General features: G+C 52.2%; 5 protein-coding genes across 5 annotated transcripts; 3 read left to right on the top strand and 2 right to left on the bottom strand.

Moving 5' to 3' along the window:
• Positions 1 to 1,092: 1,092 nt before the first annotated feature.
• On the top strand, positions 1,093 to 2,514 carry KY384_003440 (uncharacterized protein; the record flags this gene model as incomplete). The annotated part of the gene is made up of 3 exons (XM_044811954.1): positions 1,093 to 1,395; positions 1,473 to 2,049; positions 2,126 to 2,514. 3 exons carry the CDS (start codon positions 1,093 to 1,095, stop codon positions 2,512 to 2,514), a joined length of 1,269 nt encoding a protein of 422 aa, XP_044671087.1.
• Positions 2,515 to 4,317: 1,803 nt separating this feature from the next.
• Positions 4,318 to 5,108, top strand: KY384_003439 (uncharacterized protein; the record flags this gene model as incomplete). Its single annotated transcript, XM_044811953.1, has 5 exons — positions 4,318 to 4,380; positions 4,480 to 4,710; positions 4,800 to 4,856; positions 4,915 to 5,010; positions 5,064 to 5,108. 5 exons carry the CDS (start codon positions 4,318 to 4,320, stop codon positions 5,106 to 5,108), a joined length of 492 nt encoding a protein of 163 aa, XP_044671086.1.
• A 1,762-nt stretch (positions 5,109 to 6,870) lies between these two features.
• On the bottom strand, positions 6,871 to 7,449 carry KY384_003438 (uncharacterized protein; the record flags this gene model as incomplete). Its single annotated transcript, XM_044811952.1, has 1 exon — positions 6,871 to 7,449. One exon carries the CDS (start codon positions 7,447 to 7,449, stop codon positions 6,871 to 6,873), a length of 579 nt encoding a protein of 192 aa, XP_044671085.1.
• Positions 7,450 to 10,378: 2,929 nt separating this feature from the next.
• KY384_003437 (uncharacterized protein) lies at positions 10,379 to 13,818 on the top strand (the record flags this gene model as incomplete). Its single annotated transcript, XM_044811951.1, has 4 exons — positions 10,379 to 11,179; positions 11,234 to 11,494; positions 11,558 to 11,675; positions 11,729 to 13,818. The coding sequence occupies 4 exons, from the start codon at positions 10,379 to 10,381 to the stop codon at positions 13,816 to 13,818; spliced, it is 3,270 nt and encodes a 1,089-aa protein (XP_044671084.1).
• Positions 13,819 to 14,631: 813 nt separating this feature from the next.
• KY384_003436 (uncharacterized protein) lies at positions 14,632 to 17,233 on the bottom strand (the record flags this gene model as incomplete). Its single annotated transcript, XM_044811950.1, has 6 exons — positions 14,632 to 15,296; positions 15,440 to 15,724; positions 15,803 to 15,947; positions 16,007 to 16,101; positions 16,155 to 16,653; positions 16,715 to 17,233. The coding sequence occupies 6 exons, from the start codon at positions 17,231 to 17,233 to the stop codon at positions 14,632 to 14,634; spliced, it is 2,208 nt and encodes a 735-aa protein (XP_044671083.1).
• Positions 17,234 to 17,252: the final 19 nt, after the last annotated feature.

The raw sequence follows: 17,252 nt of genomic DNA, 5'->3' as shown, positions 1-17,252 counted from the left end.
TTTTGACATTCTACAGAGAAGGTTGATACCCAGATCTCAACTACGCCTACGTTATTGAAGCAAGGCACAAGGTCTATGGAGCACTATCGCACCAAAAAACTTCGGATACAGGTGACGTCATCGAATATTGTGGTCCTTCGAGAGCTCATTACAACATCTACACTTGGAATTCAGAGTGGAAAGAGTCAAGCCTGCTACCATGGTGCGTGTGTTGAACTCGTATGTCAGGTGGTCAGCGTACGCCTTTGGTGATACGCGACATCGCATCCGGCTGTAAGAAATACACGGCGACTCTCGCCATTTCTTAGCTACACTGCATTTCAAGATGTACTTCCAACGCGCACACCGTCGACGATGCTGCAACCAACTTGGAATTGAACGATTGGAGCGTGGTCAAGGCGTTGAAGCATTTAGAAATGACATATGTGGCTAGGAAAATAAATTCTATGACCCTGGCAACCCATGTGCGTCATGTGGAGAAGGAGATTCTAACCAGAACAACGGAAATATAACCAGCAACGGGCAGGTATCTGATTCGCTCATAAAGCCCCGAGGTGATGCTCAAGCTTTCCCCAGACTCGTCGATCTTCAAGATCCCGGATGGTCTAACCCGAATGGCGCGATGAACCATACTCGGAGCCATCTAGTGGAGATCGCACTCCCCGCGGACGGGACCCGTAAGGCACAGGGGCGGAGACAGCCAACCGATGACGGAAATTCGAGGTATGAATTGTTCGACATGGAAGTTGCCATGATGCTAAAGTGATTACCGTACCGAGTCCCAGACTTTCGTTCTGTGCTTGGATCCGTGCGAGATTCTTCTCTGCTCTCTTATAGAATCGGGGACGGCATGGATGACTTCAGCTTCCACAGACGTGACACTCAAATGATCACGCAGCACAAACACGCAGCACAAACACGCAGCAAACCACCAGTCTATTGCAGCAAGTGCACAATACATGATTTTTTTGATCGGACCGACGGCTACGAAAGCACTACAACCTCCACACATGTGAGAGTTGGAGGCTTTCACCTCTTGCATCACGCCAACAAACAAGACACCGAACCTCGAACCCATCCTCACCCCCAAACATGCCTCCCCCATCCGCCCTCATCGGCCAGCCACCCCTCACAGACTCCGACTACTGGATCGTCCGCAGCTTCCTCCTCAACTTAGGCATGCTCGACAAGATGGACCCCAAGAACGGCTTCCCTTCACCAGTGAAACGGCCAGCACCAGGCGAACATCATCAGTCCCTCCAAGGAAAGTTCATCGCCAGCATCGTCGTATGTATGGCATTCATGCTCATCCCAACCATCGTGCGACTAGCACTTCGGTGCCGGACGGCGAACATGCGATTAGGGTGGGATGACATCTTCGTCGTGCTGGGCTGTGTAAGTCCACCACCCCCGGTTTCAGGATCCAATTCGATGGTGTACGACAACATTGCTGACGTCGCTCTCTGTCGCAGTTCTTCGGCCTCTCCTTCCAAATCCTCAACATCTTCCGCGTCGCGCTCGGCAAATCCGGCGCGCACATGTACGACCTCACATACTGGAATCTATACATCAACCTCGCGGTAGGCGGCGGCTCCGCGCTGATCATCTGGTTCTGGTGCATTGTCGCGGTCAAGATGTCGATTCTCTTCTTCTATATGCGCCTGAACGGGTTTGCTTCCCGGAAGTGGAAGATCGTGCTCTGGACGCTGTTCGCGGCTATGGTGGCTTACATTGTTAGTGCTACGCTCGTTGTGGCACTGCATTGTGATCATCCGAGATCGTTCTTTGATTTAAGGTATAAAGGGCATTTGGAAAAGGAGCCGAAGTGCTTGGATCTTCCCAAGGTCGTCGTGGGCCTTAATGTTATCGAGATTTTGTTCGATGCGTCGCTTATGGTTGTGCCGGTGGTTATGCTGTGGAAGGTGCAGATGAAATGGACGACGAAGCTGAGAGTGTACATTGCGGGTATGGTCGGGTGTCTGAACATCGCCATAGCCGTGGGAAGGACGCTTATGAATTTCTCGCAGCAGAAGGCGGTGGATTTCTCTTGTAAGCTTCCCTTACCCTTGTTGTCCCTGCCATCCACCCCTTCCCCCGCGTCGATGCTGACATGTTACTCCCATAGGGTACTCGTACACAGCAACCCAATGGGCCCAAGCCGAACTCACTCTCGGCGTCATCACCGCCTCCCTCCCCGTCCTCTCAAATCTCATCACCATCGCTCTCCGCTCCCTTTCCCATCGTCGCAACAAAGATCAACTCGACCGGGCCGCCGCAAAGTACCGCGGATACGTATTCAACCAAGATGCTGCTAGGAAGAATAGACGGGCCACACATCCCCTTGACTACTCTGATACTGTTGATGGGGAGTTTGAGATCAGTCGGACGACGACAAGGTCGTCGAATACGGATGTGTCTGCTTTTGCGAGAGGCGGGTTGAGTGAGAAGGGTCCGGATGGTTTACATGTGGTCGAGATTGGAGAGGCGAGTTCGAGCGCGGGGAGCTCGAGTTGATAAGGCGGGAGGGAGGGGAGGAGGGGTGGTGATGTGTATATACTATATGAATTGATGTGCGATTTGAGCGGGGGATTTGTTTATATGGGCCATGGCGATGGAAGTCGTTAAGGAAGATCGAATGTATTTATGACTGTGTTAAACTTGTATATAGAAACCCAAGATATGGAAACATTCAACAGCTATAGTATTTGCACAACCCTGTCCTCTGCTTTGTGACCTTGGCCATCCTCTCCGGCCTATTGTTGTGTGACCGCTAGTGACTGACTGGAGACGAGTTACTCAATGATGTCATACCTGGAAAAAGGCACACTCACAACAAGCACTTCTTTGGCGCTACGTCTATTCAACCTCCATCAATCACTAGGCGAGCAAACCTCCGTAAGATTCTACCTGAGCTGAGACCCACGAATGAGCACAACAACGTTCGGAATCCTAGTCAATGAACAAGACTTTCCTCCCCTGGTGAACAGGCGCGGAAAGAACACGAAAGCACACGTACGCGCACGGCGCAGCCATGACACTGCTGAAAGTCAGTCTCTGCTCATAACGATTCTCAATGGGAAATCTAGTGACGGAAAGCGATTCAAAGCAATGTCAAGCTTTGCGAACGAAGCAGGATTTCGTCGGCATAGCCAACCCGCAATGTCTGCTTGCAATAAAAGTCTTTTCGTTCGGACTGTACATATCTTCTCTGCGCTGATGTTGATGATGATGCGTTTCAAGTCCGTGCCATGGGCTGGGGTGGAGTGGGGTGGTCTGCTCCGTAACAGAAGCTCGGAGTTGGGGACAGAATTTAGAAAGCTGAAATCATGCGCCTCGTTTGATGGAGTTAGATATCGTGGCACTCTGGGGGGGTGGAGGTGGCGGTGATTGTAGTAAAACGTGCGCGATGGCACTTGTTATTCATGCCAAAATGCTGCGATTAGCACGAGGAGAGGAGGTCTTCAATGTGAGACAATTCTTATGTGGGAAGATTCTTAGTTGACACTATGGGCACATAGTACGGAGTGTAAAGGCAGACAATCCATTTCTGAAGACTCTCGCGTCGCTCAGTGATGACACTACCTCCGCTATACGAAACTCAGGCGTGCCCACCACATACAGGCATATAGCGCGTCAATAGCAGCGCACCTTATCCTTCCCTTTCCTCGAACAGCAGCATCTTCGTTATCTATTCAAATCCATGCCTTCGTCATCGATCAGCAGTATCGCGAGATTAAACCGCGTTATCTCCGAGACTCCACCGTGGCGATGACGTATGGTGTGTCATGTCGAGACAGAGTGAATTTGCTGCAATTCCAAATCTTGATGAAAAGTCAATTGGCGATTGTGGCGGTGGTTTAAGACGAAGCAAGCAAGAAGTCCTCCCCATATTTGAAACAGTCCGGTTTCATGCAGACAGCGGTGATGGTTGTGCTCTCGTCCAGTATCTTGCAGAGCGTTTGAGTAAGCCGTGAGGACATCTCGACAGTGGGTCATTTGTTAATCGAAGGTGTGAGTATTCACTGCTTCGGAGCAGCGGAAATTGGTTCATTGACTTTTGTTCACTTCACTTCATACCAGCTGAGTGTTGTCCATCTATCTCGTTTACCTATTCCAGCATAGCCCTGCGAGGGTTTGAAGACATTGTCATATCTAATTTCCTTCTTCTCATTTCCCCTTTCTATTTCCTACTTATTCCACCATCTTCTTCTTTACTCACACCATCTTCCTCTCTACTCATCCACCATCACCCATCATCTTCACCCCATATCACGCAACCACACATTCTACCCCTTGAAACAAATCCAACTGCTCATCATGCAGCCTAAAACCGCAATCGCCATCACAGCAGCGGCCGGTGTCGCGCAAGCTGGACCTCTCGTACGTCCACTCCCCCCCTCCCCCATACCCTCCCCATCCCCTCCCCTCTCCCTCTCCCTCTCCTCCTCTCTCAACCACCTCCTAACACCCCCCAAGCAGCTCGAGACCCGCGCAAAAATCACCGACCTAAATTCGTGCGAGACCTTCGACACCAACAACGCCGGGGTAGTCTTCAAGCGCGACGCCGGCTTCGCTTGCGACGGCTCCATGTGCAAGGCGCCCAAAGTGATGTCTGCGGATCTGTGCAACTGCGCAAAGCCTTTCGATACCAATGGGAAGGCGCCGGAGTTTCGCGTGTATGATTGTTTGGAGAAGTTTCCGAGTCGTAAGGTGAGTGCTCCACGATCTGGGGGGGGGTAAGGAAGGGGGAGGGGAAGGGGGAGGGAACGATGGGGGCTGATGTGCATGGGGCGATATAGCTTGCCGAACGCGACGACGAGAAGGTGCAACGTCCTGCGCCTCGTTCGATGGTTTCTGTGAGTATTCGATGCCCGGGTGGATGGTGTGGAAACTGTGCTGATTGATGCCGAAAAGATGGTCGGACGCACTATTGCAGGCGAGGAAGTTGCTGCGCCTGTTGAGGCTGATGTCGTTCATGTGTCGGGTGACTGTCCTGCGACTGGAGCTGGAGTGAGTCTTTCCTGAAGCTCTCTGAGAGAACTTCAGCTAATGGGATGCAGCAGGGCAAGGGATCTGTCGAGGGAGGTTGCGTTCATCTGAAAGAGTAGGGCAGGATTCGATTCGTTTCCACCATATATGCGACGTGCGCAATTTGAGGTGATGAAGACTGGCTTGATGCTAGCATATGGAAAAGCAGCATGGATTATTCTTGTCGGGGAGGTTTTCTTTAAAAGAGATGCAGTTGAGCACGGATAGATGGTATAGCGTGCGAACACTCTTGACGGTAGTTATGACACTTCTTCATCCTAAGATAGCTTCGACATCACTCTTTAGTTGAGCTACAATATCAATCATATTCCATTGATACGACTTCTCGGTTTGTTCATGCAGTACCATCCTTCTCTTGCAAACTGCCCCTCTGATTCTTTATCTATCTCCTGTAGAAATATTCGTTGATGTAAGGGCAATTGCGAGAGGCGTGAGCGTGTACCAGATCAACATCCCTTAGATCCATGCGACGGTCAGGTACGGCGATGTGAGCACCTTGCTCTTCTGTCTATGGCGGTGAAGGGCGATGGGGGTGGGGAGACTTTGAGGAGGTTGTGGGAGGTGTGGGTTTTGGGACGGGAGGTGGTGGCGAGCGCGGGCGCGGGCGCGGGCGCGGGACCAAGGGTGGAGGTGGGAGTTGCGATGTAGTGTTGCCTGGTGAGGTTGGGTGAGTGGTGAGAGAATGGGCAGAAAGGTTTAGGGCGAGCTTGTCGAGCTTGCGGTTATTAGTAGGGGGGGAGTAATGGGATAGTAGCGTGTGAGCCTGGGCGCAATGTTTGCGTTTTGATGGGGATGGGAATTCGGTTGTTATGGTTGATGAAGTGGAATGAGTCATGAGAAAGGTTTGAGGAGAATGAAACACGTCACTTGGACGGTGAGTGAGGCGTCATGCTAGGTTTGTTCTAGTGACGCTTGTCACCGAAACTCTCAGCACTTATGATAGTGTGTTTGAGCTTTGGAGCAGTATGGTATCTCAAACTCACGGCTCTATGTATGTCAAATTTCATGAGCAAGGTTCGACGGAGGCTATCTTTCAAGAGGAGACATTGATGAAAGCTTGAGATGAAAGCGTAGAAATGATTTGATTCAATCTGGAACCTATAGGAGTACTGCGGTGGTTCAATGCAAAGATCCGACGACGGGATTGAGAGGGCCGCAATCTTTGCCCTCGTGCTTTGCATCTTGCGGATAGCACTTGAAGCAATTCAAACCCATTTGAAGTTGAATCAGGATAAATAGAGACTAATACGGTCGAGCCTCTCACCTTTGCTATAGCATAAGTTCGTGTGCTCAGGAAATGCAATGTTGTTCCAGCTGGCTGCGGCCTTTTTCCAGAATGTCTTTCTAACCTGCTCACGGCCGGGAGGTCCCATGTCACGGCCGTCTCTAGCCAGAACGTCCCACACACCTATCCTGGTGAGGGCATTCACCTTGGACATTCGAGCTAAGCCTGACTCAGATGGTATATCAATAACCGCAAACGTATGCGCTGCCGCAGCTTGACGCGCTGCCGCTCCATGTGGCTGAGACATCAATTGATGCGGACCCTTAGAATATTCGCAGGCCTTCCGAACATGCGGGTAATACTGATGAAATGTGTTACATTGAATGGAAACTCAACTGGTTTCTTGAGTTGTGTTACGATTATCGTTTATGTTGACAATCCATAATTGCGACTCATTTTGTCGCCCGCCCATCCAAAGACGCCTTTCCTCGTAGCCGCTCTCCGAGGCAGCGTCAGATATGAACGCATGTGCGCAATGCCAGTTTCCAGTAGTAACACCAAAGCCAATGCAGAAACGCGCCCGTTGGGCGACACGATCATGATTTCCGTTCCACTGTCACCTCAGGATCACTCTGGTAGTCCTCGTATGTGCCCCCGAGCATAGTCGAATTGTACACGTCGATGTACCAGGCTTCTCCAACGCACTCCTGCGGTTCGTAGAGTAGTTGCTTGCCGCCCTCTTTGCATTGCGTTCCGAGGGTTCCAAATCCGTTTGCCACTTGTCGGAGAGCAAAGGTGCCGTTTATGCCGGGACTCTGACATCCAATGCTTACGACGCAGGATTCGTCTTTCGCAGACCAGCTGCGTACGGTTCCTGGCTGGGTGCATGCCCATTGATCTCGACCGTTACTGAAGTCGCTGTCATTTTGAATGCTTGAGATTGCTCCAGCGCATTGTTGGTAGTTGAGAAAGTTGTAAGCCGGATCTCCATCGTAGCAGCGAGGCCAAGTATCATCGCACACCGATGCGGCTGTGTTCTCGGCGGGTAGCCCTGACGAGTTTGAGGTGGTAGTAGATGGGATGGTGACATTAGAGGGTTGGATGATCAGTTGAGGAGCAGCTGAGACGTGCCAGAAGAGGAGAAACCAAGGCAAAAAGTCCATTACGTCTGCCATTGCGAAGTATTATCAAGAATGCAAGTGTGGGAACTGCATGAAGAAAAACCTCAGAAAGGTCGAGACCTATATAGCCCTTTGAACATCTTCATAGCGTATTCGCTTTCAAGGATAAGCGAGAGAATGTGGAGGTTGGGAAACATGATTCAAGACATAAGCGCCTAGCGAGCCAGCAGGAAGCGCTGCAGACGAGATCAACGCGGATGACTAGAAAACCTCTCGGACAAACGTACTTACAAGGGCAAAGCAACATGGCCGATAATTCTCCTAGCAGGGCAGCTCAAGTCGTGCCAAAGCCTCTCCAATGCAGTTAGTTGCCGCATGCGTCTTGACACATAGATCTACTGGGCTGAGCCAGCTGGATATGAAACATGCCTTGTCATTGCTGGGCGTGTGGGCCTAGACCCAGTCATGGGCACGGTCCCTGAAAGTCAACCACCTTGGCCGTCAGCAGAGGGTAATATCGATGTCTTGGAGTCTTGATTGTCCAGCGAAACCTTGATGTACTTCCGTGGATCCGGCCTACTCTTTCAAAGGCGGGAGTAGAAAGCATTGGCGGTGGCCTCACTCAGCGGCTCGGCTGTCCACGCTGCCGTCAACTGGCTTGCATATTATATTAGTGACAGGTAGACCAGGCAGGTGAGGTTAGTGAGGCTGATCTTTAGACTATCACATAAGAGCTGAAAGCCAGTGCTGGTTGGCAGTCTCAGGTATCAGAGACGATCTACTGACTCGAGAGAGATCAGGTGACTTTGATATACGACTCGAACAGCGTAGAAAGACAAGTAAATAGTATTTCCAGGGAGGTTAGTGTGTATCTTGTCGTGCACTTAGGCTTGCGTGTATTGTCGAGTATAGTGTTGCAACGGCAGTCATCGACCATCGCAAAGTCAATGATGAGCGCTCATTGGATTGCAGACTCTGTGTGACATTTACGCCTACCAAGATTGCATAATTGCAAGCGATGTTATGGATCGACAATTAGTCAATTGGCCGCATTGAAGTTGCTGGTCGTGTAAGGAATCGACAGTGACCCACAAGTGGGTGATGTCCCTATTCTCACTACTCTGCCTCACATAGACAAAACTATGCAGCATCCGAGCATTGCAGTCTATCTCACGAGCCTACCTTGTCTGGAGAAGGCGAAAAGGAGCCAACGATGTGCCAGCAGAAGACGCGTGACGTCAGCCAAGATTCTGTTGCTGACATAATCACATCAAAATCTTGCTCACCGGTCAGCTCAGGTAAGTCTTCCTGCACACCTATCATTGCAGCTTGGTACCTTCAGCGTGGCCATCATGCATCTTGCGTCGCACATTCTTGCAAGCATCTTGTCCCTTGAACTCCTCCTCGGCGGTCAAGCACGTTTCCCATGGTCTCCAACTCCCACCTTACACCAGAAGGCAATGTCGAAAGCAGAAGGCCTCAAACGGTCTATACCCTTCATACCACTGCAAGCAGTGCAATTGACCCGTTTAGTTGGAGTGCTGATGTGTCTTGCGTCGGTCTTGGTTGCTATTCCTGCGACAAGGTCTGCAGGAGCTCCGCTGTCGGGGTCAATTTCAATCCTTGGTTGGTACAGTCAAGCTCGGATGGGGGTACCATACTGGTTGCCAATCGTCAATACTGGATTAGCTATGGTGATCTGGACGCTTTCCGGATGATCCGAGCCGCACAAACATCCTGCAACAGGTGGTTCCTTCAATCTTGACTGCCCTGCTCGAAACGACGTCCATCCCATTCTGATCGGCTCCTAGACCGCTTGCACCTTCGAAGAACTACCTTGCATGAGACATGCACCATAGAGATGCTCTCCATACCCATCGAACATTGGAGGCCGACATTCACCATTTCAAGAAGTCGATGAAGCTCGAATCAGAAACGATGAGAAGGAAAGAAGAAATCGATACCTACAAGTCCTCAACAGATGCTGTCATACACTCTTAGAATGGACCCTTGCCCTCGTTTCTTATACGCACAATCGGGGAATGTACAATCTCGCCATCCACCTACCGCGAGTGATCCCGCGTGTGTCGGAGGGGCCACACTTTGCTCTGAATAATCTTCACACGGTGATTGCGAACGTACAGCAACGTTGGACCCGCAATTCTCCTTATAAGCCGAATGTATTGAGATACCCTTCCTAAGAGCAAGGTAGACATCGCTCGCTGCTGCAGGCCGACACGTCGATCATGGACCGACAAAGATTTCATCCAGGAAACAATCTGGTGGTGCAGGAGCCTTCATCATCAGGAATAGGGTTGCTTCTTGAATTTGACGACAGATGAACCATGACAACGCCATCAGCAGCCTTGTCTATTCATATATCTTCGGCGAACGGCATTACCTTTTCCTCCGAGACGATCATGATGGCGAAGTAAGGCCTAGACCTTTGGTGGCAACGCGTGAGACTTAGCGTGCGGGGTTGGTTAGTGCGACGTGGATACGCGTTGCATCCCTGGTTGAGTTGTTTTTCCTTCTTGTCGACAGCAGCTTAGGCTCGATCTCACCGCACGTGGGCTGTGGCGTAACGCATCCAGACGCTACCTCCTGCGGCCAGGCTTTAGCGACGTGACAAGTGCGACCCTGGTAACAGGAACGCCATACCCTTTCGCTGAAAGCATCCAGCCCCTGAGACCAGATTCACTAGGTACATACGTCCAAGTGACTGTACGACGCCAAGCACGCGACTTTCTCAGTTCTTTGGAACTTCTGGCCCACCACAAGATCATGGTACCTCGCTTATTGGAACGGGACCTCGAAATTCAACAATTGGAAAACTGGACGAGCATCCCACGGCCAAGAGAAAGCTGCTGGGCCATTCACCCGACCTGAAGATCCTTACTGATAGTGCGTGTGTACTACATCCTCTTCCTTAGCGTCATATCTTGGAACGCTGCCTCAGGACCACTGCACGTTCTCTCGCGATATGATAACACCGAGCCTCAGGCTCTGCGGAGCCTGGGTAGGCGGAAACGCAATTCAACATTCACCCAAGAGTTTGGGCCTGTCCTTCTCTCGAAAGATTCATCTTAAAGCTTCGCAACGATGGAATCGGGAGCAGGTAAACCCCAACCCAAGCCGCCCCATCGAAGCGATACCGTACTCAGAGCTCACAATCGGCGTGCCAACAGAGGTTTTACCTGGCGAACGTCGTGTAGCAATGACGCCGAAGAACGTCTCACTACTACTGAAGAAAGGGTTCAAAAGAGTCCTCATTGAGCATGGTGCTGGATTTGAAGCACAACTCCCAATTCACGAGTACGAGGCCGCAGAGGCCGACATGGCAAATTCGCGTAACGTGTGGACCGAGAGCGACATCGTACTAAAAGTGCGCCCTCCAAGACTTGCTGCAGGCAACTCTCCTTCCGCAAATGAGGCACCTCGCTTCACTAGCAATATCAATCATTTTGTGGACGGCTTCAGACCCGGAAAGACTATCATATCATTCATGTATCCAACCCTCGATCGGAGCAAGCCACTTGTCGATACGATGAAAGACAAAGGTATCACTTCCTTTGCTATGGACATGATACCCCGCATCTCTCGAGCTCAGACTTTTGATGCGTTGAGCTCGATGGCAAATATCGCGGGTTACAAGGCTGTGCTGGAGGCTTCAAATCATTTTGGACGCTTTTTGACGGGGCAAACGACTGCGGCAGGGAAGATTCCACCATGTAAAGTGTTGGTAATTGGAGCAGGTGTCGCTGGGCTTAGTGCAATTGCTACAGTACGTACCAACCCACTTGCGTATTGGCCATTCTGTTGAAACCAGGTGCTTTAGGCTCGTCGCATGGGTGCTATCGTTCGCGGCTTTGATACTCGATCGGCTGCAAGAGAACAAGTGCAGTCACTTGGTGCTGATTTCATTGAGGTAAACATGCAAGAGGACGGTGCTGGTGGTGGCGGCTACGCCAAAGTAATGTCTAAGGAGTTCATTGAGGCAGAAATGAAGCTGTTCATGGATCAGTGTAAAGAAGTCGACATAGTCATAACCACCGCGCTCATCCCGGGCAAGCCAGCGCCAACCCTGATCACTGAAGAGGTAAGTCAAAAGTCTCCACGCCTGTCTCCAAGACGAATCAGGCGTCGCTAACCCAAGTGATAGATGGTAGCTGCAATGAAGCCTGGCTCTGTCGTTGTAGATCTGGCTGCCGAGGCTGGTGGCAATTGTGAGACTACTGTACCCGGGCAGATTGCTTGTCACAAGGGGGTTACTGTCATTGGTATGTCTCCTTTTGACTCGACTCTGTCGACACTTCCCCTAACAGCATCATAGGATACACTGATCTGCCGTCGCGCCTACCCACGCAATCTTCAACGCTTTACTCGAACAACATCACGAAATTCCTTCTCTCAATGTCACCGAAAGAGAAGCATTTTGGTATTGATATGTCCGACGATGTCGTGCGTTACTCTATCGTAACGCATAACGGAGAGGTTGTGCCTCGACCGCCACCGCTTGCTCCCCCGCCACCATCGGCCCCAAAAGCTGCAGAGCAACAAGAAGAGGTGAAAGCTGTGACCCCATGGCAACGCGCGATAAGAGAGGTGACAGCTGTAACTGGTGGCATGACGACTGCACTCGCACTCGGGAAAGCCACCAGCCCATTGTTCATGAGCAATCTCTTCACCTTCTCACTGGCTGGAGCCATCGGGTATCGCGTCATTTGGGGCGTGAGTCCCGCCCTGCATTCCCCGTTAATGAGTGTGACCAATGCGATCTCTGGTATGGTAGGCGTAGGTGGCTTTTTCATCATGGGCGGGCATTACCTTCCTGAGACGATACCACAAGCTCTTGGCGCAGCTTCGGTGCTGCTAGCCTTTGTGAACGTATCTGGCGGGTTCGTGATCACCAAACGCATGCTGGACATGTTCAAGCGACCTACAGATCCGCCCGAATATCCATTCTTATACGCTGTCCCTGCGCTGGTCTTTGGAGGAGGCTACCTTGCAGCAGCTAGCACAGGAATGGACGGACTCGTTCAGGCTGGCTATCTTGCGAGCAGTATGCTCTGTATTGGCTCCTTATCTGGGCTGGCTTCTCAATCGACAGCGCGTACTGGGAACCTGCTCGGCATGTTGGGTGTCGGCACTGGCGTTCTCGCATCGCTATCAGCATGTGGTTTCTCTCCTGAACAGCTCGTTCAAGTTCTCGGGGTGGTTGGTGCCGGGTCTCTTGTTGGATCACTGGTCGGAAGACGCATCACCCCAACCGAGCTTCCTCAGACGGTGGCCGCTCTCCACTCAGTAGTTGGTCTTGCAGCTGTGCTGACAAGTATCGGCTCTGTAATGGCTTCCGTCGGTTCAGAGCACATCGAGACTCTGCACCTTGTCACTGGCTACTTGGGCGTTCTAATCGGCGGTGTCACCTTCACGGGATCAATTGTGGCTTTCATGAAGCTTGCAGGTCGCATGTCGTCTCGTCCGACTATCCTACCTGGCCGGCACCTTATCAACGTAGGCTTGCTCGGTACAAATGTAGCCACAATGGGCGCATTCCTCACCATGGCTCCCGGCGCACCAATGCTCGCTGCAGGCTGCCTTGCCGCCAACACCGCCCTTTCATTTGCGAAGGGGTATACCACAACCGCTGCAATCGGTGGAGCTGACATGCCCGTCGTCATCACAGTACTGAACGCTTACTCTGGCTTTGCGCTTGTAGCAGAAGGCCTCATGCTGGACAATCCATTGTTGACCACAGTAGGCTCCCTCATCGGCGTTTCCGGTTCAATCTTGAGCTACATCATGTGCGTCGCAATGAATCGGAGCATCACCAACGTGCTCTTCGGCGGCATCGCGGCGCCCGCAAAAACCGACTTCAAAGTAGAAGGCGAGATTACCAAAACCACCGTCGACGAGGCCGCCACCGCGCTGCTAAACGCCCAGAGCGTCATCATCGTCGTGGGCTACGGCATGGCCGTCGCAAAAGCCCAATACCCCATCGCGGAATTCACACGCATCCTCCGCTCCCAAGGCATCAACGTGCGCTTCGCCATCCATCCCGTCGCAGGGCGCATGCCTGGCCAATGCAACGTGCTCCTCGCCGAGGCTAGTGTGCCCTACGATATCGTCCTCGAAATGGACGAGATCAACGACGATTTCGAGAACACGGACTTGACCATTGTGATTGGGGCGAACGATACGGTGAATCCGATTGCAATGGAGAAGGGGAGTCCGATCGCGGGCATGCCCGTCTTGCACGCTTGGAAGAGCAAGGATACGATTGTTATGAAGAGGAGTATGGGCAGTGGGTATGCGGATGTGCCGAATCCGATGTTCTTTAAGCCGAATAATAAGATGCTGTTTGGAGACGCGAAGGCGAGCTGTGATGCTATTCTCGCGGCTATCCAGGCTCAGGGGAGGTAAAGGGGTTTTTAAGGTAAGGTAAGTGGGAGTGAATTGGAAATGGCGGGCTTAGGCATATGTATAAGATTGTAGCATATTGTACATGGTGAGCGACCTGTTCTTTACCGTTTGCGTTTTCGGTCTTACATGCGTTTCACTCCAAGAAGGGCAAGACTTCTATTTCTCAAGAATGCGGAGTCGTGAACGGGGGCGGTGAAATATGAACCTGGGCTGGCTGGAGAGGAAACGCCTGCAATCTGAAGGGGTAGGCTTTCAGCTCCAAAGCAATTCTCTCCAGCACAAGAATCTCAGCGGCAGTGGGAGTGGCATCACGTATTTACAAAGCAGCCTGACTGAGCTGAGCTGACACGTACATCTCGTCCAAAGCGCACGATCAAAGAGGTATGTTGAAACCTCTGGAGATATCATATGTACAAATACATTATGTGCGGCTGACCCATGCAGTATCGTGTCCATCATTAACGAGAACCGCAAGCTTCGTTCTCCCCAGACGCACTCGGAAATATCCAACGACGGCGACGTTTTAGCGAGAAAGAAGAGAGAGGGGTCGTGCAGCATGCATGGTTGAGCATGCATGCATCGCACACCTAGCGCACAGCCAGACTCACCCGCCGACATCCTCCGACATGCACGCCCTTTGCCATTTCCAATCTAGCTCTCCTCCACCACCACCACCAAAAGCCCTCTTTTTCTCTCTGTGTCAACTTTTCGGCCCCCATCACCACCAACTGATTAGCTCATCAACCAACTCTACCACCGCCATACCCACCACCCACCACAACTCCCCCCACCCCTATCACCCCCAACAACCCCCTAAATCCCCGAGTCCTCCTGGAACTCATGCGGATTAAACCAATTCTTACTATCGGCCTCCCACTTCCTCCAATTATTACAAACCCGATCCTTCTCCTTCACCGTCTCCTCATCCAGATTAATCAAATGCTCATTCTCCCTCACCTGCAGCGCCAGCCCGCTACTCGCATGCCACGCAATATGGCAGTGCATAATCCACAAGCCCGGATTATCCGTGCGGAACGCCACCGCTAAGTACCCATTCCTCGGCAAAAGCGCCACATCCCTGCGCGTAGGGTTGTCGTACTTGAACGTCCCATTCTTCACGTCGTCGGGATGGAAGGCGCGGTCTTCCTGCGCGAGGATGATGTAGTCGTGGCCGTGCAGATGCATGGGGTGCGCGACGGGGACGAAGACGCGCTTGCCGGCCTTCTTCTGCGCGTCGGTGCCCGCGACCGTCATGACAATGTAGACCCAGCTGTCGCGCTCGTAGTCTTCGGTTATGAGCGCGTATTCGGCTGGGTTCCAGTTCTTGTCGCCGATGTGGTCGATCGTTGGGTCGGAGAAGTTGAGCCACATTGGTGTGTCCAGGATGTCCCACCGTGAGAAGTTGCCGTGCGGGACGGTGTAGTTCGCGTTGCCGACTTCGACGCCGACTTCGAAGTTGTCGCCTGTGTCGGGGTCGACTATGGGGGAGGAAGGGGGGTTAGATGGATGATGAGGGGAGGGGGGAGGTGAGGGATGGGGTGTTTTGTGAGAGGATAGGGTAGGGAAGGGCACGGGATGGGATGGGAAAGAGAGAGGAAGGAGAAAGAGGAAGTAGACATACTGCTATTAGCGGGGTGCTCGCGCGCCGTCACCTCCATGGACACGACGGGCACCAAGCTACTCAGCGGCTCATCCCGGCACACTTTCGAGAACTCGAACGCTTTGGTTGTCGGTGTCTTGCGGCTGCCCTCATTGTATCGGATGATGCCCAGTTTCTCGTTCTTCTGCTCTTCTTCGATGTCGAAGCAGCCGTCGGCGCCGGTGATACGAATCCAGTAGTTCTGATCTTCGTCGGGGATGAGGTCGTTCGAGGGGTTGGCTTCGACGATTACGTTGTAGCGTTGGCCTGTGAAGGGAAGGGGAAGGGGGTTAGTGAGTGGTATTGATTAGATGGGGTGGGAAAGAGGGGTGGGGGATGGCTTACCAATGCCGACGAGGATGGAATCCGCATAGTAGGGCTCGATGGCTACGAAGTCCGAGGTGATGATCTTGAGGATGTGCTTGTCGATGGAGAAGATGAAGGTCGAGGCGGTCGAGGTGTTGATCAGGCGCATGAGGTATCGTCGTCCCTGGTGTGCATTAGCATTTCGATGGTGACGACTCATCGCCTGAGATGGATCACACATACCCTCTCGAATACTTGCTCGTAGATTGGTGGAGCATCCACCTTCAGGGTGTTATTGCTGCAGTCAGGATTGGCGTTGTTCTCGCAGTTGTAGAATCCTGTGATGGGTCAACCTGGGTACCTCCCGAGAGTGAATGGAGCGACGACCCACCTCTACCGTTGAGAATGACGGTCGTCATATGCGCTGGAGGGTCATGGAGTTCCACGGCATAGTCTTCAAAGGCGCTATTATGGCTCCAGTCGCCAAATAGGTAAGGATCAAGGGCCACGTCGTAATCTCCTGCGGACGGTCCGTAGAAAGTCAGGGGGCCAGCAAGACCATCAGCGTATTGAAGTGAGTAATGGCTGTGATACCATGAGGTGCCGTATTGGGTGATTTTGAACTTATAGGTGTAGCTATCTCCGGGCGCGATGGGACACTGGGTGATGGCATTGACGCCGTCGTGCTCGAAGGCATTCAGGAGCCGTACGCCATGCCAGTGGACCGTGGTGCCGTTATACTTCAAGTGATTCTCGACCGTGATTTCCATCGTGTCACCCCAGCAGCCCTCGAGCAAGGGCCCTGGATATTGGCCGTTGAAGACCTTGCCGCCATCTGGGCGGTTGACTCCATCGGTGTTGATGTTCTGGTCCGTTACGTTGAGGTGATACTATCAGATAGTCTGCGTTAGATTGACTAACAGAGCGGACACAGGGGATAGATCTCAGTACCTTGCGAGTAACGCCAATCGGGGCAAATCGATCATAGTCTGTGAAGATGTCGAAGACGCCTCCCTCAGGGCTAGATTCCGAGATGGGTTTCTCAAGCCATTGGTTTCGCTTGCCCGGCCCTGCGGTATGCTTCCACCCTCGCATCGCTGAGTAATCGCAGATGAAGTCCATATTTGAGTTCGGTGGGGCAAATATAGGACCCGGTGGAAGGACCTCTGGTGGTGGACGGCCAACATTGAGCCGGGTTTGGTCGACGATCTGCTGTGTGGTCGCCTTGGCCTCGACCTTATCGAGCACTTTGTTCTCGAGTTTGTAACCTTCCATCCCCGGCAGCCGTGGCTCGTAGTAATTGGTGTTTGTGTGGCCTGCCTTGGAGCTCTTGGCGCCTGCCCCAGGTCCCACATTGTGTATGATAGGGCCGACAGCCTGCTGGTTGTTGGCATCGTGGCCCCATGGTGACAAGGAAGATAGACCCAGAGCCCTCGTGAGAGTCTCACAGACACTATCGAGGAGTTTCATGATGATTGCTGAGTCAAGA

The sequence above is a fragment of the Bacidia gigantensis genome (genome assembly GCF_019456465.1).
Source record: "Bacidia gigantensis strain McMullin 20006 chromosome Unknown contig_180, whole genome shotgun sequence".
NCBI lineage: Eukaryota > Fungi > Ascomycota > Lecanoromycetes > Lecanorales > Ramalinaceae > Bacidia > Bacidia gigantensis.
This window is presented reverse-complemented; position numbering and strand designations above follow the sequence as displayed.